Source organism: Pristiophorus japonicus, chromosome 15, assembly GCF_044704955.1.
Source record: "Pristiophorus japonicus isolate sPriJap1 chromosome 15, sPriJap1.hap1, whole genome shotgun sequence".
Taxonomy (NCBI): Eukaryota; Metazoa; Chordata; class Chondrichthyes; family Pristiophoridae; genus Pristiophorus; species Pristiophorus japonicus.
In genome coordinates this window covers 13918210-13942490 of record NC_091991.1, presented here as the reverse complement: position 1 = coordinate 13942490, position 24281 = coordinate 13918210, and the positions used below count along the sequence as shown (strand labels likewise).

Genomic DNA, 24281 nt, shown 5'->3' with positions numbered 1-24281 from the left:
TCCCTGGGGTGTGGGACTCCCTGGGGTGGGGAGTTTACCTGTTCTGTTCAGTGAGGTCATCGATCTCCTTCAGCATTTTAATAACTTGATAGATTTGTTCCGAACTCCCAATAAATCTCCGGTTTGCTGGTCTGTGTATTATTCACAATGTCTTTAGCTTGAACTTCTCAAACATTTTAAAAACAATCTTTTATATATAAAAACATTCATTTTGCTAATCTATATTACAAGGTATAATTTAAATCTATCAAAATATTCTCACTTGCGGGATGTTGCTGGTTACTGTGGTGCAAACAAGATTTCATATCAATAATTGTTGAGCTGGTCCCTAGTGTCCGGGGGAGATGGAGATGGGCGGGGTCAGGGGAGGTGGGCGGGGCCGGGTGGAGATGGGCGGGGCATGGGGGAGATAGAGATGGGCAGGGCCTCGGCGGAGACGGGCGGGACAGCCTATGGGGAGACGGGAGGAAGAGCCCATGGGGAGACGGGCGGTGCCTGGGGGAGATGGGTGGGCCCGGCGTTGATGGGCGGGGCCTGGCGGGGCAACCCATGGGGAGATGGAGATGGGCGGGGCCCGGGGGAGATGGGTGGAGCCCGGGAGCGGAGCGAGTGCTCAGACACAATCCACATAACCAGACTTCCCATTGCACCAATTTCAAACATTTGCAGTCCGAACACAGCTCAAACATTTTTGTAATATCACAATTGTTATATAAGGAATATTAAAGAAATATATCGATACATTTTATTATACATTTCCGGGATCGCACTCTCTCCAGTCTCGTCGATCCGCTTTTCCAAAATCCATCTTCAGTCCAGAAAAAGCAGGAGGTCTGCTTGGCTCCGAGCTTAGATCCGCTGAAACATTCCCAATGCATTGTTGCAGAGCTCAGCTCCCGGAGCCCAGGGCCAGGAGCGGAGAATCAGGCTGGTGTTGGGCTACTGCAAGTTCTCAGTCCCGGAGACACTCGGCATTTACCACCCGGAGAGCTGGCCCTCCCTCAGTAACCCACCAACCCACAGAGCATCCCAGTCTGTCTGGCATTTGCTGACTGGCCCTGACCCCCCCCCCCCCTCCTCTGACCCTGTCCCCCGGACCCCACCGTCCCCCTGAACCCCCCTCTGACCCCCTCCCCCTGAACCCTCCTCCGACCCCCTCCCCCCTGACCCACCCTTCCCCTGCCTCCCCTCCCCTGCCAGACACAGACCCGGGCCAGCCAGACACAGACCCGTCTCCCCCAGACGTCTCTCCCCCAAACCTAGAGCCGTCTCCCCCAGACACTGACTTTGCTTTTGTTGGCCGTGAATCTAAATAATCTCAGGGAATTCGAGAAACACTTGTAACTGTAACCAGTTTGTGCGGAGTAGAGAATTGTGCACAGAGGGCTGGAATGGAACCCGTCCCGTGTCTTTCACCAGCTGCCACACTTTTTATCGAAATGCATCAACGCACAGCCTGAGCAGTAATGTCTGAAAACCACGAGTCCGCTCATGTCAGGATCGTACGATGGTCATACGATGGAGCCCTTTGAGGTCGACAGCTGTATTGATTGGATCCTTGCTGTCAAGGCCGTCTCCAAATCTTGCAGCACATCCTGGCCCTGGGCATCCTCGGGGGTGGAATACAGTAACTGTTTAAAAGCTTCATTCTCCATCAGAGAGACCATGTTCTTCAGGAAATATCCTTCACAGAACGCGGAGAGATGTGCGGCTCCAACAAACTGCAGGAGACCAAACAAAACACAGGCAGTGGGTCAGTGATTACAGAACGACTGCCCCATCTCCAACCTCCCTTCCCCTCCACAGGCCCTGAACGTATCACCTCCCAAATCCGTGCCCATCTTTCTCCCGCTTCTCTCCAACCCGGTTTCCGCGCCTGCCACAGCACTGAAACGGCTCTCATCAAAATCGCAAAACACATCCTTGACAAAGATAAACTATTCCTCCTCGACCTGTCTGCAGCCTTTGACACGGTTGACCACGCCATCCTCCTCCAACGCCTCTCCACCATTATCCAGCTGGGTGGGACTGCACTCGCCTGGTTCCACTCTTATCTATCTAATCGTAGCCAGAGAATCAACTCCAATAGCTTCTCTTCCGCATCATTACCTCTGGTGTCCCCCAAGGATCTATCTTTGGCCCACTCCTATTTCTACATCTACACGCTGCCCCTTGGTGACATCATCCGAAAACACAGTGTCAGTTTCCACATAAGAACATAAGAAATAGGAGCAGGAGTCGGCCATTTGGCCCCTCGAGTTACTCCGCCATTCAATGAGATCACGGCTGATCTGATCATGCACTCAGCTCCACTTCCCTGCCCGCTTCCCATAACCCTTTACTTCTTTATCTGTCTATCGCCTTATAAATATATTCAATGTCCCAGCCTCCACAGCTCTCTGGGGCAGAGAATTCCACAGATTTACAACCTTCTGAGAGATGAAATTTCTCCTCATCTCAGTTTTAAAAAGGCGGCCATGTATTCTATGTCCGCTAGTTTTAGTTTCCCCGATGAGTGGAAATATCCTCCCTGCATTCACCTTGTCGAGCCCCCTCATTATCTTATACGTTTCAATAAGATCACCTCTCATTCTTCTAAACTCCAATGTGTAGAGGCCCAACCTACTCAACCAATCCTCATAAGTCAACCCCCTCATTTCCGGAATCAACCTCGTGAGCCTTCTCTGAACAGCCTCCAATGCAAGTATATCCCTCCTTAAATACGTAGACCTATGTAGTACTCCAGGTGTGGCCTCACCAATACCCTATACAGTTGTAGCTGGACTTCTCTGCTTTTATACTCCATCCCACTTGCAATAAAGGCCCTTGCACATGTACGCTGACGACACTCAGCTCTACCTCATTACCACTTCTCTTGACCCCCTCCACGGTCTCTAAATTGTCAGACTGCTTGTCCGACATCCAGTTCTGGATGGGCAGAAATTGAATATAGGGAGGACTGAAGTCATTGTTTTTGGTCCTCGCCACAAACTCCATTCCCTAGCCATTGACTCCATCCCTCTCCCCAACTTCTGTCTGAGGCTGAACCAGTCTGTTCGCAACCTTGCAGTCATATTTAACCCTGAGCAGAGCTTCGGACCACATATCCTCTCCATCATCAAACTGCCTACTTCAACCTCCATAACATCATCTGTCTCCGCCCCAACCTCAGCTCCTCTGTTGCTGAAACCCACATCCGCCTTTGTTACTTACAGACTTGACTATTCCAATGCACTTCTGGCTGGCCTCTCATTTCCCACAAACTACCTGTACTCTGCATTCCTATAATTCTTGCGCATCCCCAATTTCCATCGCTCCACCATTGGTGGCCGTGCCTTCAGCTGCTTGGGCCCCAAGCTCTGGAACTCCCTGCCTCAACCTCTCCGCCTCTCTACCTCTCTCTCCTCCTTAAAACCCACCTCTTTGACTAAGCCTTTGGTCATCTGCCCTATTATCTCCTTGTGTGGCTCGGTGTCAAATTTTGTCTGATAACACTCCTGTGAAGTGCCTTGGGATGTTTTATTATGTTAAAGGCACTATATAAATGTAAGTTGTTGTGCTGTTAGGCACAAGGTACACTGATGCGTTTTATATTGGCACTGAAACTTTCGGTCACATTCACTCCAGTTCAGGAGGTAGCAACTGCACTTGATGGGCCGAATGACCTCCTCAGTCTGTGCTGTAATTTCCGTGATTAGCAACCAACTGTTACAGCAGAACAGAGAGGTCGTGCAGCCAATGTTTAGTGTTGGCGTTCTGTACTTTACTGAGCACGCAGCGATGGCTGGCCTTTGTGTCTGAGCCCGTCAACAGAATTCTCTGTTTACCAAACCAGCATCTCAGCTGCTTCTTATTTCACTCAAGACCCTTACAGGAGTTGAGAGGGGATAGGTGCAGAAAAGGAGAGAGAGACAGAGCAGGAGAGGGGGCAAGAGACAGAGAGGGAGAGAGGGCGAGAGGGAGTGAAAGAGAGATTGAGAGATGGAGCGAGAGGGGGGGAGGGAGACAGAGGGGGAGGGTGAGATAGTGAGAGAGAGAGGGGGAGAGGGGGAGAGAGAGAGAGAGAGGGGGAGATAAGATAGTGAGAGAGAGGGGGAGCGAAAGAGAGAGGGGAGATAGATAGTGAGAGAGCGAGGGCGCGAGAGAGAGAGGAAGTGAGAGAGAGCGCGATAGAGAGGGAGTGAGAAAGAGGGAGCGAGATAGAGAGGGAGCGAGAGAGAGCGAGCGAGAGCGAGAGAGATAGAGTGAGAGAGAAGGGGAGTGAAAGAGAGAGGGGAGATAGATAGTGAGAGAGAGAGAGAGAGGGAGCGTGATAGAGAGAAAGAGGGAGCGAGAGAGAGAAAGCAAGCGAGAAAGAGGGAGCGAGAAAGAGTGAGAGAGAGAGAGCGAGAGAGGGAGATAGAGATAGAGATAGAGTTAGAGATAGAGAGAGAGAGAAAGAGAGAGAGAGAGAGAGGGAGGGAGCGAGAGAGAAAGCGAGCGAGAGAGGGAGAGAGAGAGGGAGACAGAGGGAGCGAGGAGGGAGAGAGCTAAAGAGAGAGCGAGAGCGGGAGCGGAGGTTGTGCAATGCTCCTGACCTTGGCGTGTCTGTACATTTCCACTCCGGTGTCGACGGCGATGTTTTTTGCACACACCAGCTCACAGTGCCGCTGCAAAGCATCAAGCTGGAAAAACTTAGCTGCTGACAACAGCTAGAAAAGAAAAGTGTCCGTGAGCTCGGTGTCGCAATCCCACAACATAAACACACTGACATTTTTACTCTCAATATCTTAAAATGCTCAGAGAGAATCGGTCGTTAAAAAGCAAGTGTTTCTCAGATTCTAAAATAAACAACAGCAAACTCCCCGAGAGAAACTCAGCATCGATTCTGCACTCACCGCGGGGAGCATTTCACCCGCACCCCCCCGCCACCCCCCCTCACAAACACCCCCTCTCCCCCCCGCCCCACACATACCTCCAAACTCCCCCGCCCCTCCCCCCGCCACACACACACACGTACACACACATACACACACACACACAGGCACAGAGGGGAGTTGGGGATGGGGGGGGAAGGGAGGGGTGAGGAGGAGTGGGATGGTGGACGGGAAGTGCGGAGGGGAGTTGGGGATGGGGTGGGGAGGGGAGGAGCAGAGGGGAATTGGGGATTGGGTGGGGAGGGGGTGAGGAGGGGAGGTGCGGAGGGGAGTTGGGTTGGGATGGGGAGGAGGAGGAGGAGGGGGAGGGGGAGGAGGACGGGCACAAACTCAGGCTGTGGGGTCTCCAGGCTGTCTACAGGACCGGAGCCTGTCTGGGGGATGGGTCCCCAGTGTTTCTGTGGAGGGGGGGTCACTGGAGACAAACCCATCCAACCTCAAACTGACTGGACCAGATCAACCTCCTGATTCTCACCTCCAACGTTTCACACCCCCTCCCCAATTCACGCACCCCCAACTCACCCCCCCCCAATTCATACCCCCCGACAGCCCCCATTCACATCCCCCCAATCCCGATTCAGCCCCCTCTCCCGATTCACCTCAACCCCAATTTATCCCTCCCCATCTGATTCACCCCTCCCCCCGATTCAGCCGCCCCCACCACATTGCTCAGGACCAGCAATGAGCGGGTCCAATCAGTGTAAGGTGGAACCTGCCTCCAGTATATCGCTGGGCCGAATCTGCAGCGTCTCTGTCCCTCCGTAGTAAAGATATTGCATCACCATCTGCAGAAAGAAGGAGTTGCAGATTACCCTCACAACAAAATCGAATGAAACTAAAATAATGGCAAAACCACATTTTGGTGGAAAGATTGTAAAATATCCACTTGCCCCCATCGGATTCTTTAAAATTAAAACCTATTTGCACGTCAGTCTCTGCAGGGCCAGCAGGGCCGGGGGGCTGAGTGGGGAAAGGTACCCAGAGTTATGGACACACAATGCATGTAGCGTTAGGAATAAAACAAGTGAGTTTGAAGCACAAATTCAGTTTAGCGGATATGATGCAGCCTTTACAGAAACCTGACTACAAGCTGCGCATGATTGGGAGCGAAATATTCCAGGCTGTACGATCTTTAGAAAGGACAGAGAAATTGGGAAAGGGGGAGGAGAAGCAATATTGATAAAAGGCACAATTATAGCGAGGGAAGAAAGGATTTCAATGAATGTTGGAAACAGTATAGGTAGAACCCGTTTTAAAAATTCATTCCTCTGGATGTGGGCGTCGCTGGCAAGGCCGGCATTTATTGCCCATCCCTAATTGCCCTCGAGAAGGTGGTGGTGAGCCGCCTTCTTGAACCGCTGCAGTCCTGTGGTGAAGGTTTTCCTCGTGGTTTGTTACAACTGGGTGGTTTGCTGGGCCATTTCAGAGTCAACCACACTGCTGTGGGTCTGCAGACCAGGTAAGGACGGCAGATTTCCTTCCCTAAAGGACATCAGTGAACCAGATGGGTTTTTTACGACAATCCGGTGGTTTTATGGTCACCATTACTGATACTAGCTTTTTATTCCAGATTTATTTAATGAAGTGAATTTAAATCCCCAGCTGCCGTGGTGGGATTTGAACTTGGGTCTCCGGATCGTTAACATAACCACTACGCTACCGAACGAAGGAAGAGTAAAAGATGCCCGGTGGTTGTGTACAACCCTCCTGACAGCTGTGATGGAGTGGGGGATGTGTGTACACCAAGATCAGGGAAGCGCGGCTAGAGTAGGAGATTCTTAATTTCACACAGACACAGCACTGTGACAATCCGAGGCGAGAGAACCAACACTGAGCTACGGCTACTGCCTGACGTTCTTCACTGTCTGTCGCTCTGCTGTTTTGGACAAGCTGTTTGTTGCTGGTTCGGTTACCTTGAATATATTGTACTTTATGTGGCCGATTTCAATGAAAATACTGGAGGGGTTGTCCGAGGACATCCTGCTCGAGAGCAGCATCTTAAACCTGAAGAAAACATAAACAACGAGGTCAGCAAGAGTCGGATTAGCGTCACGGAGGACAACTCAGGGGATGGGGAACACACAATTCCAACAGCCTCTCTGTAAACACAACTTCAAATAACGGTTGCAGCCCCGATACTAAATACAAAATGATTAAACCTGTGTGTTTAATAACACGCCATCAGTTAAACAGCATTAAAAAAGAGATTTGAGTCCATTCCCTGATTGCAGAAGACACATTCCCAGCACTGAACCATCGTTTCACACAACTGCAGGAGCCTCCAGATATCCCCTAGACCTTGTGGGGGGAGGGGAGAGGGGGGTGGGGGGAGGAGGGGGTTGATCATCTCCACGTTTAACAAAGACACCACCGCACACCCATCATACCATCCCTGCATCATGTCACATCACAGTGTCCTCCTGGGCACAAAGGTGAAATGAGAGAGACCACAAAATATTACAAAGTCCATTCATAAATTTATGCATAAACGTATCACATATGCAAAAACTATAGGGCCGTAATAGTAGGGGATTTCAAATACCCTAATATTAGCTGAGATAGAATTAGTGTGAAAGTTATGGAGGATGCAGAATTCCTAAAATGCATTCAAGAGAACTTTTTTTAGTCAGTATGTAGCAAGCCCAACACCGGAGGGGGTGGTTCTGGATTTAGTTTTAGGGACTGAAGCTGGGCAGGTGGAAGGGGTATCAGTGGGAGAGCATTTTGGTGCTAGTGATCATAATTCAGTTAGGTTTAGGGTAATTATGGAAAAAGCCAAAGAAAGACCAGGAATAAAGGTTCTCAATTGGGGGAAGCCAATTTTACTAAGCTGAGAGCTAATTTAGCCATAGTGGACTGGAAACAGCTACTTGAAGGTAAATCAGTGTCAGAGCAGTGGGAGGCATTCAAAGAGATCCGAAGGATTCAGAGCAAGTATGTTCCCTTAAAGAAAAAGGGTGTCTAACAAATCTAGAGCCCCCTGGATGTCAAGGGCCATACAGAATAGGATATAGAAAAAAAAGGAGGCTTATTACAGATACCAAGGTCTCAATACTGCAGAAAGCCTAGAGGGGTATAGAAAGTGCAGGGTGCAATTAAAAAAGTTAGGAAGGCAAAGAGCATGAAAATATTTTGGCAAGGAAAACCCAAAGATATTTTATAAATATATTAAAAGCAAGAGGATAACTAAAGAAAGGGTAGGGCCTAGTAGAGACCATAAAGGTAATCTGTGTGTGGAAGCGGAAGACGTGGATATGGTTCTTAATGAATACTTTGCACCTGTTTTCACAAAGGAGAGAGGCGATACAGACATTGCAATCATGGAGGAGGAGTGTGAAATATTAGATGAAATAAATATAATGAGAGAGGAAGTATAAAGGGGTTTAGCAGCTTTGAAAGTGGATAAATACCCAGACCCGGGTGAAATGTATCCCAGGCTGTTAAGAGAAACAAAATAGGAAATAGCAGAGGCTCTGACCATCATTTTCCAATCTTCTCTGGCTACAGGTGTGGTGCCGGAGGACTGGAGGACAGCTAATGTTGTACCTTTGTTTAAAAAAGGAGAAAGGGATAGGCCGAGTAATTACAGGCCAGTCATCCTAACCTCGGTGGTGGGAAAATTATGGGAGAAAATTCAGAGGGACAGGATAAATCTTCATTTAGAAAGACATGGCTTAATCGGGGACAGTCAGCATGGATTTGTTAAGGGAATGTCGTGTCTGACTAACTTGATTGAATTTTTTGAGGTAACAAGGAGGGTCGATGAGGGCAGTGCGTTTGATGTAGTGTATATGGATTTGTGCAAGACTTTTGATAAGGTGCCACATGGCAGACTTGTGAAAGTAAAAGCTCATGGGATCCAAGGTAGAGTGGCAAGTTGGATTCAAAACTAGCTCAGCGGCAGGAAGCAGAGGGTAATGGTTGATGGGTGCTTTTGGACTGGAAGGCTTTTTCCAGTGGGGTGTCGCTGGTTTGCTGATGATACTAAAATTGGCTGTGTGGTTGATAATGAAGAAGAAAGCTGTAGACTGCAGGAAGATATCAATGACCTGGTCAGGTGGGCAGAACTGTGGCAAATAGAATTCAATCCAGAGAAGTGTGAGGTAATTCATTTGGGGTGGCTAACAAGGAAGGGGAATACACAATAAATGGTAGGACACTGAGAAGCGTAGAGGAACAAAGGGACCTTGGAGTGCATGACCACAGATCCCTGAAGGTAGCAGGCCAGGTAGATAAGGTGGTTAAGAAGGCATACGGAATACTTGCCTTAACTGAGGCACAGAATAGAATAGGAGGTTCTGCGTGAACTGCATAAAACACTACTTAGGCCGCAGCTAGAGTACTGCGTGCAGTTCTGCTCACCACATTACTGAACACCATCCCGCCCCCGCCCTATACCGTGCTGGCCCCGCCCCAATACCATTCTGGCCCCACACCCGTATCATCCCGGCCCCGCCCCCAACACCACCCCGGTCCCGTCCCCAACACCACCCCGGTCCCGTCCCCAACACCACCCCGGTCCCGCCCCCAACACCACCCCGGCCCCGCCCCCAACACCACCCCGGCCCCGCCCCCACCACCATCCCGGCCCCGCCCCCAACACCATCCCAGCCTCACCCCCAATACCAACACCATCCTGGCCCGCCCCCATCACATTCGGGCCCACCCACAACACCACCCCGGCCCCGCCCCCAACACCATCCCGGCCCCGCCCACCCCATACCATCCTGGCCCTGCCCCATTACTTCCCGGCCCCGCCCCCTCCCCCCAATACCATATCCTGCCCATCCCCAACACCAGCCCGGCCCCGCCCCCAATACCAACACCACCCCAGCCCTGCCCCCCCCCCACCCCCATACCATCCTGGACCTGCCCCATATCTTCCTGATACCTTACCGGCTCCGACCCCAACACCAGCCTGGCCCCGCCCCCATCGGCCCGCCCCCAATACCCAGCACAGAACCTATAAGAAATGAAGGAAGGGGTTTACCTGGGTGAGGCCGTAAATAGCAACACTCTGTGAGCATAGAATGGCTTCCCTTCCACCAGAAACGTGACGTCAGACATCTCCTTGTTATTCAGAAAGTGAGGATCTATCAATAACACAAAATGCAGGGTTATATTACAGCAACAACACAAGGGTTAAATGACAGTAACACAAACGCAGAGTTAAATGACGACAAGCCTGGAGTACATACCCAACCGTGAAATCTGTTTCCGTTTGATTTCTGTAAACTTGGGAATCGGGTATGGGCCGTAGCACTGAACGAAAATCGCCGCCAACTGCTGACTGATTGCTTCATTCTGAAATCAGAGTGAATGAAAAGGCAAAGAATGAGGCTGTGCGACTGCAAATGTATTTATCAGAGCTTGATGCTGATTCTGATCTCCGCCAACTGTACCACAGGAACTATCCAAAGCCACGGTATCGGTTACTCAATCATTATCAGTCTGCCTGTGCCCTCTCTGAAAAATCGCCCGTGTCCCTCTCTGTACCATCTGCCCATTTCCTTCTTCGTGCCACCTACCCGTCTCCCTCTGTACCATCGTCCGTGTCCCTCTCTGTACCATCTGCCCGTCTCCCTCTGTACCATCGTCCATGTCCCTCTCTGTACCATCTGCCCGTCTCCCTCTCCGTGCCATCTCCCTCTCCGTGCCATCTCCCCGTCTCCCTCTCTGTACCATCGCCTGTTGCCACCACGCCTCAGCTCATCTGCTTCTTTTTTAAAAGTTATTCTCGGGATGTGGGCGTCGCTGGCAAGGCCAGCATTTATTGCCCATCCCTAGCTGCCCTTAAGAAGGTGGTGGTGAGCCGCCTTCTTGAACCGCTGCAGTCCGTGCGGTGAAGGTGCTCCCACAGTGCTGTTAGGGAGGGAGTTCCAGGATTTTGACCCAGCGACGATGAAGGAACGGCTGATATATTTCCAAGTCAGGATGGTGTGTGACTTGGAGGGGAACATGGAGGTGGTGGTGTTCCCATGTGTCTGCTGCCCTTGTCCTTCTGGGTGGTAGAGGACGCAGGTTTGGGAGGTGCTGCTGAAGAAGCCTTGGTGAGTTTGCTGCAGTGCATATTACAGATGGTGCACACTGGAGCCACGGTGCGCCAGTGGGGGAGGGAGTGAGTGTTGAAGGTGGTGGATGGGGTGTTGATCAAGCGGGCTGCTTTGTCCTGGATGGTGCCGAGGTTTTGAGAGTTGTTGGAGCTGCACTCATCCAGGCAAGTAGAGAGTATTCCATCACACTCCTGACTTGTGCCTCGTAGCTGGTGGAAAAGCTTTGGGGAGTCAGGAGGTGAGTCACTCGCCGCAGAATACCCAGCCTCTAAAACCCTCATCCATGCCTTTGTTACTGCTAGACTTGACTATTCCAACATACTCCTGGCTGGGCTAACACATTCTACCCTCTGTAACCTTGAGCTCATCCAAAACTCTCCTACCCATGTCCTAACTCGCACCAAGTCCCATTCACCCATCACCCCCTGTGCTCACTGACCTACATTGGCTCCTAGTTAAGCAACGCCTTGATTTCAAAATTCTCATCCTTGTTTTCAAATCCCTCCATGGCCTCGCCCCTCCCTATCTCTGTAATCTCCTCCAGCCCCACAACCCCCGAGATGTCTGCGCTCTAATTCTGGTCATTTGCGCATCCCTGATTCAAATCGCTCAACATCGTGGCCGTGCCTTCTGTTACCTGGACCCCAAGCTCTGGAAATTCCTCTCTAAACCTCTCCTCCTTTAAGACGCTCCTTAAAACCGACCTCTTTGACCAAGCATTTGGGTTGCCTGACCTGACATCTCTTTATGCGGCTCGGTGTCAAATGATGTTTGATAATTGCTCTTGTGAAGCACCTTGGAATGTTTTACTATGTTAAAGGCGCTATATAAAATGCAAGGTGTTGTTCAGTTTTGGAGCTGCTCTATCTGGTGTGATTATTCTTCACACATCTCTCCGTTGCCTTCGAATGTTGCAGTATCCCCGGACCATAGAATGGTCACAGCACAGGAGGCCATTCGGCCCATGCCGGCTCTCTGCAAGAGCACTTCAGCCAGTCCCACTCCCCCACCCTTTCCCCGTAGCCCTGCAATTTTTTTTCTTTTAGCTATTTATCAAACTCCCGTGATTGAGTCTGCCTCCAGCACCCTCTCAGGCCGTGCATTCCAGATTCTAACCTCTCGCTGCGTAAAAAAAGTTTTTCCTCATGTCGCCTTTGGTTCTTTTGCCAATCACCTTAAATCTGCGTCCTCTGGTTCTCGACCCTTCCGCCAAATCTACTCTGTCCAGACCCACCATGATTTTGAACACTTCAGATCCTTCATATCCTTTCTAAAGTACGGTGCCCAGAGTAGGACTCAATACGTCAGTTGAGGCCGAGCCTGTTTTTTATATACAGGTTCATCACAATTTGTACTCAATGTCTCTATCTATGAAGCCCAGGATCCCGTAAGCTATTTTTACCGCTTTATCAACCTGCCCTGCCACATTCAACAATATTTTCACATTTACTCTAGAGATCATCATCATAGGCGATCTCTCGAACGAGGATGACTTGCTTCCATGAGATCACAGATGTTTCAATGGAGGACCCGATGTTCCAGTCCTGAACTCCAGTTGAGGGGGTGGAAGATGCCGGTGCGTGGATTTTTTTAACGTGTGGTGACCTTTGCAAGTCAGCCAACACACGGGCTTGACGGAGGTAGGCCTTTATCTAGTGGCAAGGATTAACTAGGACAATTGGAGACCTGCTCTGTTGCACGGACCTAGTGCGCACACATATCGCAGTGTGGGCTGGCCCGTGCTGCCCCTGGGCCTTCGGCTCTTCTGGGCCCCGTACCCTCATTTGCAGCACCTCCGCCACAAAAACATTCGCCGCTCCTCCGCCACGATCTCTCGCCGCTCCTCCGTCACTATCTCTCGCCGCTCCTCCGCAAGTGTCCCTCTGTTCATGCACCCCCTTTAGTATTGTATTCTTTAGTTTATATTTCCTCTCCTCATTCTTTCTACCAAAATGTATCACTTCACATTTTTCTGCGTTAAATTTCATCTGCCACGTGTCCGCCCATTCCAACAGCCCGTCTATGTATTTTTAAGTCTATCACTATACTTCTCACTGTTCACTATACTTCCAAGTTTTGTGTCATCTGCAAATTTTGAAATTGTGCCCTGTACATCTATAACCAATTCATTATTATATATCAAGAAAAGCAGTGGTCCTAGTACCGACCCCTAGGGAACATCACTGTATACCTTCCTACAGTCCGAAAAACAATAGTTCACCACTACTCTCTGTTTCCTGTCACTGAGCCAATTTCGATTCCATGCTGCCACTATCCCTTTTATTCCATGGGCTTTAACTTTGCCGGCAAGCCTATTATGTGGTACTTTATCAAACGCCTTTTGGAAATCCATGTATACCATATCAACTGCATTGCCCTCATCAAAAAGCTCTTATCAAGTTAGTTAAACACGATTTGCCTTTAACAAATCTGTGCTGGGTTTCCTTAATTAATCCACACCTATCGAAGTCATTAAGTTTTTCCCTGATTACTGTTTCAAAAAGCTTCCCCATAACCGAGGTTAAACTGACTGGCCTGTAGTTGCTGGGTTTATCCTTACACCCTTTTTTGAACAAGAGTGTAATATTTGCAATTCTCCAGTCCTCTGGAACAACCCCCGTATCTATGGAGGATTGGAAGATTATGGCCAGTACCTCTGTGATTTCCTCCTTAACCTTTATCTAACCTCTGGTGATTTATCTATTTTAAGTACAGCCAGCCTTTCTAGTATCTCCTCTTTATCAATTCTTATCCCATCCAGTATTTAGCATTTTTTCTTTACTAATATCTTTCCCATACAATCCCCAATATATCTGTGGGATGAATCGGATCGCTCGGTCAATCAGCCGGCACAGGCACGACAGGCCGAATAGCCTCGTTCAGACCTGTCAGATTCTAGGGGCCCGAACTTGGTGAGAGTCCAACCCACAGCCGCCGAGTGTTAAAATAATGGGACTAAAGGTGGACAAGTCCCCTGGACCTGATGGCTTGCATCCTAGGGTCTTAAAAGAAGCGGCTGCAGAGATAGTGGATGCATTGGTTGTAATCTACCAAAATTCCCTGGATTCTGGGGCGGTCTCAGCAAATTGGAAAAATGCAAATGTAATGCGCTTATTTAAAAAAAGGCAGACAGAAAGCAGAAAACTATAGACCAGTTAGCCGAACATCTGTCATTGGGAAAATGCTGGAATCCATTATTAAGGAAGCAGTAGCATGACATTTGGAAAAGCATAATACAGTCAAGCAGAGTCAGCATTGTTTTAATGAAAGGGAAATCATTTTTGACAAATTTGCTGGAGTTCTTTGAGGATGTAACGAGCAGGGTGGATGAGGGGGAACCAGTGGATATGGTATATTTGGATTTCCAGAAGACATTCGATAAGGTGCCACATAAAAGGTTACTGCACAAGATAAAAGCTCACGGGGTTGGAGGTAATATATTAGCATGGATAGATGATTGGCTAATTAACAGAAAACAGAGAGTCGGGATAAATGGGTCATTTTCCGGTTGGCAAACAGTAACTAGTGGGGTGCCACAGGGATCGGTGCTGGGGCCTCAACTATTTACAATCTATATTAATGAATTGGATGAAGGGACCGAGTGGAATGTAGCCAAGTTTGCTGATGATACAAAAATGGGTGGGAAAGCAAATTGTGAGGAGGACACAAAAAATCTGCAGAAGGATATAGACAGGCTAAGTGAGTGTGCAAAAATTTGACAGATGGAGTATAATGTAGGAAAATGTGAGGTTATCCACTTTGGCAGAAAAAATAAAAAAGCAAATAATTATTTAAATGGAGAAAAATTACAACATGCTGCAGTACAGAGGGACCTGGGGGTCCTTGTGCATGAAACACAAAAAGTTAGTATGCAGGTACAGCAAGTAATCAGGAAGGCAAATGGAATGTTGGCCTTTATTGCAAGGGGGATGGAGTATAAAAGCAGAGAAGTTCTGCTACAACTGTACAGGGTATTAGTGAGACCACACCTAGAGTACTGCGTACAGTTTTGGTCTCCTAATTTAAGGAGGGATATACTTGCATTGGCGGCAGTTCAGAGAAGGTTCACGAGGTTGATTCCTGAGATGAAGGGTTTGACTTATGAAGAAAGGTTGCGTAGGTTGGGCCTATACTTATTGGAGTTTAGAAGAATGAGAGGTGATATTATTATTCCCTGCCCGCTCTCCATAACTCTTTACTCCCTTATCGCTCAAAAATCTGTCTATATCCGCCTTAAATATTTTTCATGACCCTGCCTCCACAGCTCTCTGGGGCAGAGAATTCCACAGATTTACAACTCTCTCAAAAAAGAAATTTCTCCTTATCTCAGTTTTAAATGGGCGACCCCTTATTCTAAGGCTATGTCCCCTAGTTTTAGTTTCCCCTATGAGTGGAAATATCCTCTCTGCATCCACCTTGTCGAGCCCCCTCATTATCTTATGTTTCACTAAGATCACCTCTCATTCTTCGGAACTCTAATGTGTAGAGGCCCAACCTATTCAACCTATCGTCATAAGTCAACCCCCTCACCTCTGGAATCAACCCAGTGAACCTTCTCTGAACAGCCTCCAATGCAAGTATATCCTTCCTTAAATAAGGAGAACAAAACTGTACGCAGTACTCCAGGTGTGGTCTCACCAAAACCCTGGACAGGAGTTTTCTGCTTTTACACTCCATCCCCCTTGCAATAAAGGCCAACATCCCATTTGCCTTCCTGATTACTTGCTGTACCTGCATACTAACTTATTGTGTTTCATGCACAAGGACCCCCAGGTCCCTCTGTACTGCAGCACTATGCAATTTCCCCCATTTAAATTATAATTTTTTTTCTATTATTTCTTACAAAGTGGATAACCTCACATTTTCCTACATTATACTCCCATCTGCCAAATTTTTGCCCACTCACTTAGCCTGTCTATATCCCTTTGCAGATTCTTTGTGTCCTCCTCATAACTTGCTTTCCCATCCATCTTTGTATCATCAGCAAACTTGGCTACATTACACTCGGTCTCTTCATCCAAGTCATTAATATAGATTGTTCCGGGGAGGGAGGGAGGGAGGTTTTTGTGGAGTGAGTCACGTCATTTTCTGCTTGTTTTTTCTCCCTTGGATGAACTTTGTGTGTTTATCATTTTGAACGACGTCAGTAGCCAAGGAACAGAACATTTGTTTCTGATACTGTCCGTGTCATCATTCAGCGATCTCGGGTCAAATCATTGCGCCAGAACCAAATGCCTGTCCTCCTGATGGGCTCCAAGCTCAGGCTCACCGGCATCAATGTTCATCATCGATCACTGCCCTCCGTGAGGCCTTGTCTCAGTGAGGCTGGGTTTGCTGACCCGGGGGGGAACCGAGGGAACGGGGTACGACGCTCTCTCGTTCTCAGTTCCATTTTCACTTACATGGAGTGAACCATCTTTTGCTTTTTCCGTGACATTTTTCTCACCTTTGGCTTCTGTCGGGTTTCTGTGAGATGGGTTTGCCTGCTGTCATTGTGCAACTGTTTAAAGGTCGGGAGAGGGCAGTGAACAATGCTCGGGCGATTTGCTTGTGTCATCACCACCTTTTGGGGCGTGATGTTTTGAGACATGACAGTAATTCTGTGCAGTATAACCTTGCTGTATCGCTCACTGTGAATCAGCCACTAACCACACACTGACTATTGCAGCTCGGCTAACCATCGGTTCACTGCTGTGAAGTTATTTCGGAGCAGAGGAAGATTCTCTCTGTTTTATGACCCATTAGTGGCCCTCGGGATTATGAACGGTTCTAATGTGATTGATCTCGAGTAATCGATCGATTCCACTGGTCAGCAAGTTGATACTGAGCGATTATAAATTAAAGATAGAATTGTAGAATTTTACAGCACAGAACGAGGCCATTCAGCGTATCGTGTCTGTGCCGGCACTCTGAAAGTGTCTCGTCCTCAGTCCTATCGCTGCCCTGACCTCCAGACCCTTTTACATTTTTCTTTTTCAAATATTTCTCGATTTCCCTTTTAAAAGCGATTCTGGATTCTGATTCCCGCACCGTTTCTGGTCAGACATCCCATGGTACAGATTCATAGAATGGTTACAGCATAGGAGGCCATTCGGCCCATCGAGCCCGTGCCGGCTCTCTGCAAGAGCACCTCAGCCAGTCCCACTCCACCGCCCTTTCCCCGTAGCTCTGTAACTCCCCTTTGAAAGATAACATTGAATCTGCCTCCACCACCCTCTCAGGCCGTGCATTCCAGATCCTAACCGCTTGCTGCGTAAAATAGTTTTTCCTCATGTCGCCTTTGGTTCTTCTTCCCATCACCTTAAATCTGTGTCCTCTGGTTCTTGATCTTTCCGCCAATGGGAATAGTTACTCTCTATCTACTCTGTCTAGAACCCTCATGATTTTGAACTCCTCTATCAAATCTCCTCTGCTCCAAGGAGAGCAACCCCAGCTTCTCCAGTCTATCTGCGTAACTGAAGTCCCTCATCCCTGGAATCATTCTCGTAAATCTTTTCCGCACCCGCTCCAGTTGGGGCCAAACCAGTACTTTATAAAGGTTCAGCATAATTTTCACACTTTTGTACTCTACGCCACTATATATGAAGCCCAGGATCCCTTGAGCATAGGACCAGGGAGGTCTTACTGCAGTTGTACAGGGCCTTGGTGAGGCCTCACCTGGAATATTGTGTTCAGTTTTGGTCTCCTAATCTGAGGAAGGACGTTCTTGCTATTGAGGGAGTGCAGCGAAGGTTCACCAGACTGTTTCCCGGGATGGCAGGACTGACAAATGAGGAGAGACTGGATCAACTGGGCCTTTATACATTGGAGTTTAGAAGGATGAGAGGGGATCTCATAGGAACATATACGATTCTGACGGGACGGGACAGGTTAGATGCAGGAAGAACGTTCTCGATGTTGGGGAAGTCCAGAACCAGGGGACACAGTTTTAGGATAAGGGGTAGGCCATTTAGGACTGAGATGAGGAGAAACTTCTTCACTCAGAGAGTTGTTAACCTGTGGAATTCCCTGCCGCAGAGAGTCGTTGATGCCAGTTCATTGGATATATTCAAGAGGGAGTTAGATATGGTCCTTACGGCTAAAGGGATCAAGGGGTATGGAGAGAAAGCAGGAAAGGGATACTGAGGTGAATGATCAGCCATGATCTTATTGAATGGTGGAGCAGGTTTGAAGGGCCGAATGGCCTACTCCTGCACCTATTTTTTATGTTTCTATGTTTAACTGCTTTCTCAACCTGCCCTGCCACCTTCAATGATTTGTGCACATATACCCCCAGGTCTCGCTGTTCATGCACCCCCTTTAGGATTGTACCATTTAGTTTATATTTCCTCCTAATTTTTTTCTACCAAAATTTATCACTTCACACTTTTATGCATTAAATTTAATCTGCCACGTATCTGCCCATTCCACCATCCTGTCTATGTCCTCTTGAAGTCTATCACTATCCTCCTCACTGTTCACTATACTTCCAAGTTTTGTGTCATCTGCAAATTTTGAAATTGTGCTCTGTACATTCACATCCAAGTCATTAATGTATATCAAGAAAAGCAGTGGTCCCAGTACCGACCCCTGAGGAACACCACGGTATACCTTCCTCCAGTTCACCACTACTCTCTGTTTCCTGTCACTGAGCCAATTTCGTATACATGCTGCCACTGTCCCTTTTATTCCATGGGCTTCAACTTTGCTGACTGGCCTATTATGTGGCACTTTGTCAAACGCCTTTTGGAAGTCCATGTACACCATGTCAACCACTTTGCCCTCATCAACCCTCTCTGTTACCTCATCAAAAAACTCGGATCAAATTGGTTAAACACGATTTGCCTTTAACAAATCCGTGCTGGCTTTCCTTAATTAATCCACCCCTACCCAAGTGACTGTTAATTTTTTTCCCTGATTATGGTATCGAAAAGCTTCCCCACGACCGAGGTTAAACTGACTGGCCTGTAGTTGCTGGGTTTATCCTTACACCCTTTCTTGAACAAGGACGTAACATTTGCAATTCTCCAGTCCTCTGGCACCCCCCATGTATCTATGGAGGATTGGAAGATTATGGCCAGTACCTCTGTGATTTCCTCCTTAACCTATCAGCATCCCAGGATGCATCCCATCTGGTCCTGGTGACTTATCTACTTTTAAGTACAGCCAGCCTTTCTAGCATCTCCTCTTTATCAATTCTTATCCCATCCAGTATTTAGCATTTTTTCTTCACTAATGTCTTTCCCATACAATCCCCAATATATCTGTGGGATGAATCGGATCGCTCGGTCAATCAGCCGGCACAGGCACGACGGGCCGAACGGCCTCGTTCAGACCTGTCAGATTCGAGGGGCCCGAACTTGGTGAGAGTCCCACCCACAGCCGCAGAGGTTCTGCCCATCTGTTGCCCAGGCCCCGCCCGACTCTACAGGCCCCGCCCAATTCCTCGGGCCCCGCCCATCTGCCGCCCATGTCACGCCTGATTCCCCAGGCCCCGCCCATACCTCGCCCAATTTCCAAGGTCCCGCCCATCTGCTTTCCAGGCCCCCCCCCCCCCTGCCCGATTCCTCAGGTCATGCTCATTTGTCACCCAGGCTCCGCCTGATTCCTGAGGTCCCGCCCAGTTGTCGCCCATGCCCTGCCAGATTCCTCAGGCCCCGCCCATGCCCCACCCAATTCCTCAGGCCCTGCCCATGTGTCGCCCAGGCCCCGCCTGATTCCTCAGGCCCCGACCACCCCCCGCCTGATTCCTCAGGCCCCGCCCATGCCCCGCCCAATTTCTCTGTCGCCCAGATCCCGCCTGGCGGAAGATTCCTCGCTGAAGTACCGCTGGCGCAACATTCTGCCGCCTGCTCATGCCGGAGACTCAAAAACAGGGACATTCCTCGTGAACCGTCCTCTAAGATCGTGCCCCCCGCCCGCCAGGAGGATCGCTGGCAAAAAGATGGTGTGAGCTGGCTGTCAATCGGGCGGCAGGGAGAATCGCTGAGAGTGTTGCAGCGCTGCACATCCCGGGTAGCGTCCATATGCTGCACCATTATCACAGGCTCAGAATTAGTTATCTGATCGACCTTAACCTGCACAGAATGAGTTCAGACATGTAAATTAAAAGTTCTCCGTTGAAGGGAAGGTGTGGTGGAGAAAGCGGTAAGGAATTGTTAGAGATGGTAAAGGCTCACTGGAGATGCCCTACAAGAGTTTGTAGACCCTTGCAGGCAGAACAGAGTTATTGGCAGAATGTGAGTGTACAGATGTAACGAGCTTCTGTCATAGTAAATAGGCGAAAATGCGACCATGTAATGCTCTGGCAGGTTGCAGCATGTGATAGTGAGAACAGCATCACCTCAAGTATAGAAGATGGAAAAAGATATATAATGGACTGCAAGGTCACTGAGGAACATGTGATATCAGGGGTGGGACTCCGCGATGTTGGACCTAAGAAAATATGGACTGAAGTACAAGCCTTAATGTGTGCCCTGCAAGTAGTGTAACTGTCTCTCATTGAATGGCAGCCTTCCTGCATTGGTGACCCTTACTTGTCGCATCGCAATCGCCTGATGACAGGACCCATTAAACAGTCGCATCATATGTGGAGGGCAAGAGATTCGTCATACAGCAGTACCCCCGAAGGAGATTTGTCTTCTTCTCAGGACACACCGCAGATAATGCAAAAGTGAGACACTGACCAAGAGTGGGTGAACAGTGTGACTGTATTGAATAGTGCAGCATGCCAAAGTGATAGAACATGCAAACAATTGAATCCAACATATGTACTGTTGTTCCGAGACCAGTCAAGTGACATTCACAACGACCCATGTGAAACAACAGCCACAACTTAATGAGGAGTAAAGAACATATCCACCACCAACACCCAACCCTCTATCCACTACCACCACCTCTCTTCCCCCTCCCCACCCTCCAATGTGAGGTCCATCATCCTCTTCACGGATCCGCCTTCACCACGGTGAGCCGCACCCCTGCCCCTCACCGCCTCTGCTCCATCACGTTATGCAGGAGGGCAACCAGAGCGCTGCTGCCGTGTTTGTCTGGGAGAGAATGTAGGGGGCGTGATGGAAGTCGCCGGCATCTCCGGCTCCTCGATCTGTCGGCCTCGATGGTGTAGGCTCAGGGGGGTTGCATGACATGGCCAGAAACCATCGCTTGCCTCAGCGCCTCAACAGAGTCGGTGTTTCGCTCCACCGCACTAATGAGCCGCGAAATATTGGCCGAATGCTGCTCAGCAACGGTGGCGATGCCGACAGCTCTCCCAGCCATGGTCTGCAGCACATCACGAGCTAGTTCCACGCTCATCCTCGACAGCTGGACCATTTCCTGAATTGCTGCGGTCCGTCCTCCATCCTCCTCGGATTGTTGCATCATCCTGGGTGCTGGCGGCTTGGTGGCTTTTCCGTCTCGACCTCTGTGCCTCCCAGCACTTGGTCCTGCCTCGTCCGACTCGAATCCTAATGAGTCAGACCCCAACACCGATGTTGGCTGGACAGGTGGCACACATGTCAGGAGGCTGGAGTCCTCCTCTTGCAGCTCCTCGACCTCAAGTGGATCGAAGACTGGTACTTCTCCCTCCTCTCCCGCCTGGTCTTCGTGACTCTGGGTGGGAGACGTTAGTGTCACACACTGCCGTTGTGTGCCAGAGATGGATGGTGTGCATTGCTCAGTGCTGTCCAGATCAACATCTGCAAGCAGAGGACAACATTTCAGTATATTTTATTCTGCATAAAGAAACATTGCAGCCTTTGCCCCTTTTGCTCATGCAACACACACACATACACTCATACTCACACAGACACACTCACATAGATACACACACTCACACACTGACCAACACACACACACACACACAGACAGACATATCATCATCATCATCATTGGCAGTCCCCCGGAATCGAGGAAGACTTGCTTCCACTCTTAGCATGAGTTCTCAGGTGGCTGCACAGTCCCAATATGAGAACCACGGTCTCTGTCACAGGTGGGACAGACTGTGGTTGAAGGAAAGGGTGGGCGGGGAGTCTGGTTTGCCGCACGCTCCTTCCGCTGCCTGCGCTTGGTTTCTGCATACTCTTGGCGACGAAACTCGAGGTGCTCAGCGCCAACCCAGAAGCACTTCCTCCACTTAGGGTGGTCTTTGGCCAAGGACTCCCAGGTGTCAGTGGGGATGTCACACTTTATCAGGGAGGCTTTGAGGGTGTCCCTGTAACGTTTCCGCTGCCCACCTTTGGCTCGTTTGCCGTGGACGAGTTCAGAGTAGAGCGCTTGCTTTCGGAGTCTCGTGTCTGGCATGCGAACTACGTGGCCTGCCCAGCGGAGCTGATCAAGTGTGGTCAGTGCTTCAATGCTGGGGATGTTGGCCTGGACGAGGACGCTGGCCTGGACGAGGACGCTAATGTTGGTGTGTCTGTCCTCCCAGGCGATTAGGAGGATCTTGCGGAGACATCGTTGGTGTTATTTCTCCAGCGACTTGAGGTATCTACTGTACATGGTCCATATCTCTGAGCCATACAGGAGGGCGGGTATTAGAAACATAAACATAGAAACATAGAAAATAGGTGCAGGAGTAGGCCATTCGGCCCTTCTAGCCTGCACCGCCATTCAATGAGTTCATGGCTGAACATGCAACTTCAGTACCCCATTTCTGCTTTCTCGCCATACTCCTTGATCCCCCTAGTAGTAAGGACTTCATCTAACTCCTTTTTGAATATATTTAGTGAATTGGCCTCAACAACTTTCTGTGGTAGAGAATTCCACAGGTTCACCACTCTCTGGGTGAAGAAGTTTCTCCTCATCTCGGTCCTAAATGGCTTACCACTTATCCTTAGACTGTGACCCCTGGTTCTGGACTTCCCCAACATTGGGAACATTCTTCCTGCATCTAACCTGTCTGAACCCATCAGAATTTTAAATGTTTCTATGAGGTCCCCTCTCATTCTTCTGAACTCCAGTGAATACAAGCCAGTTGATCCAGTCTTTTTTGATAGGTCAGTCCCGCCATCCCGGAAATCAGTCTGGTGAACCTTCGCTGCACTCCCTCAATAGCAAGAATGTCCTTCCTCAAGTTAGGAGACCAAAACTGTACACAAGACTCCAGGTGTGGCCTCACCAAGGCCCTGTACAACTGTAGCAACACCTCCCTGCCCCTGTACTCAAATCCCCTCGCTATGAAGGCCAACATGCCATTTGCTTTCTTAACCGCCTGCTGCACCTGCATGCCAACCTTCAATGACTGATGTACCATGACACCCAGGTCTTGTTGCACCTCCCCTTTTCCTAATCTGTCACCATTCAGATAATAGTCTGTCTCTCTGTTTTTACCACCAAAGTGGATAACCTCACATTTATCCACATTATACTTCATCTGCCATGCATTTGCCCACTCACCTAACCTATCCAAGTCGCTCTGCAGCCTCATAGCATCCTCCTCGCAGCTCACACTGCCACCCAACTTAGTGTCATCCGCAAATTTGGAGATACTACATTTAATCCCCTTGTCTAAATCATTAATGTACAGTGTAAACAGCTGGGGCCCCAGCACAGAACCTTGCGGTACCCCACTAGTCACTGCCTGCCATTCTGAAAAGTACCCATTTACTCCTACTCTTTGCTTCCTGTCTGACAACCAGTTCTCAATCCATGTCAGCACACTACCCCCAATCCCATGTGCTTTAACTTTGCACATTAATCTCTTGTGTGGGACCTTGTCGAAAGCCTTCTGAAAGTCCAAATATACCACATCAACTGGTTCTCCCTTGTCCACTCTACTGGAAACATCCTCAAAAAATTCCAGAAGATTTGTCAAGCATGATTTCCCTTTCACAAATCCATGCTGACTTGGACCTATCATGTCACCTCTTTCCAAATGCGCTGCTTTGACATCCTTAATAATTGATTCCATCATTTTACCCACTACTGAGGTCAGGCTGACCGGTCTATAATTCCCTGTTTTCTCTCTCCCTCCTTTTTTAAAAAGTGGGGTTACATTGGCTACCCTCCACTCCATAGGAACTGATCCAGAGTCAATGGAATGTTGGAAAATGACTGTTAATGCATCCGCTATTTCCAAGGCCCCCTCCTTAAGTACTCTGGGATGCAGTCCATCAGGCCCTGGGGATTTATCGGCCTTCAATCCCATCAATTTCCCCAACACAATTTCCCGACTAATAAAGATTTCGCTCAGTTCCTCCTCCTTACTAGACCCTCTGACCCCTTTTATATCCGGAAGGTTGTTTGTGTCCTCCTTAGTGAATACCGAACCAAAGTACATGTTCAATTGGTCTGCCATTTCTTTGTTCCCTGTTATGACTTACCCTGATTCTGACTG

General features: G+C 49.1%; 1 protein-coding gene across 1 annotated transcript in view; it reads right to left on the bottom strand.

Annotated features, from left to right (window-relative positions):
• Positions 1-1190: 1190 nt before the first annotated feature.
• btbd11b (BTB (POZ) domain containing 11b) overlaps positions 1191-24281 on the bottom strand; it is a 146126-nt gene continuing 123035 nt past the window's right edge. Inside the window, exons 12-17 of the mRNA XM_070900172.1 lie at positions 10115-10220; positions 9907-10009; positions 6830-6920; positions 5633-5701; positions 4578-4691; positions 1191-1721 (exon numbers count right to left, since the gene is read on the bottom strand). Of these exons, the coding sequence (XP_070756273.1) occupies positions 1512-1721; positions 4578-4691; positions 5633-5701; positions 6830-6920; positions 9907-10009; positions 10115-10220 (693 nt within the window). The 3' untranslated portion in view covers positions 1191-1511. The remainder of the gene's footprint in view (positions 1722-4577; positions 4692-5632; positions 5702-6829; positions 6921-9906; positions 10010-10114; positions 10221-24281) is intronic.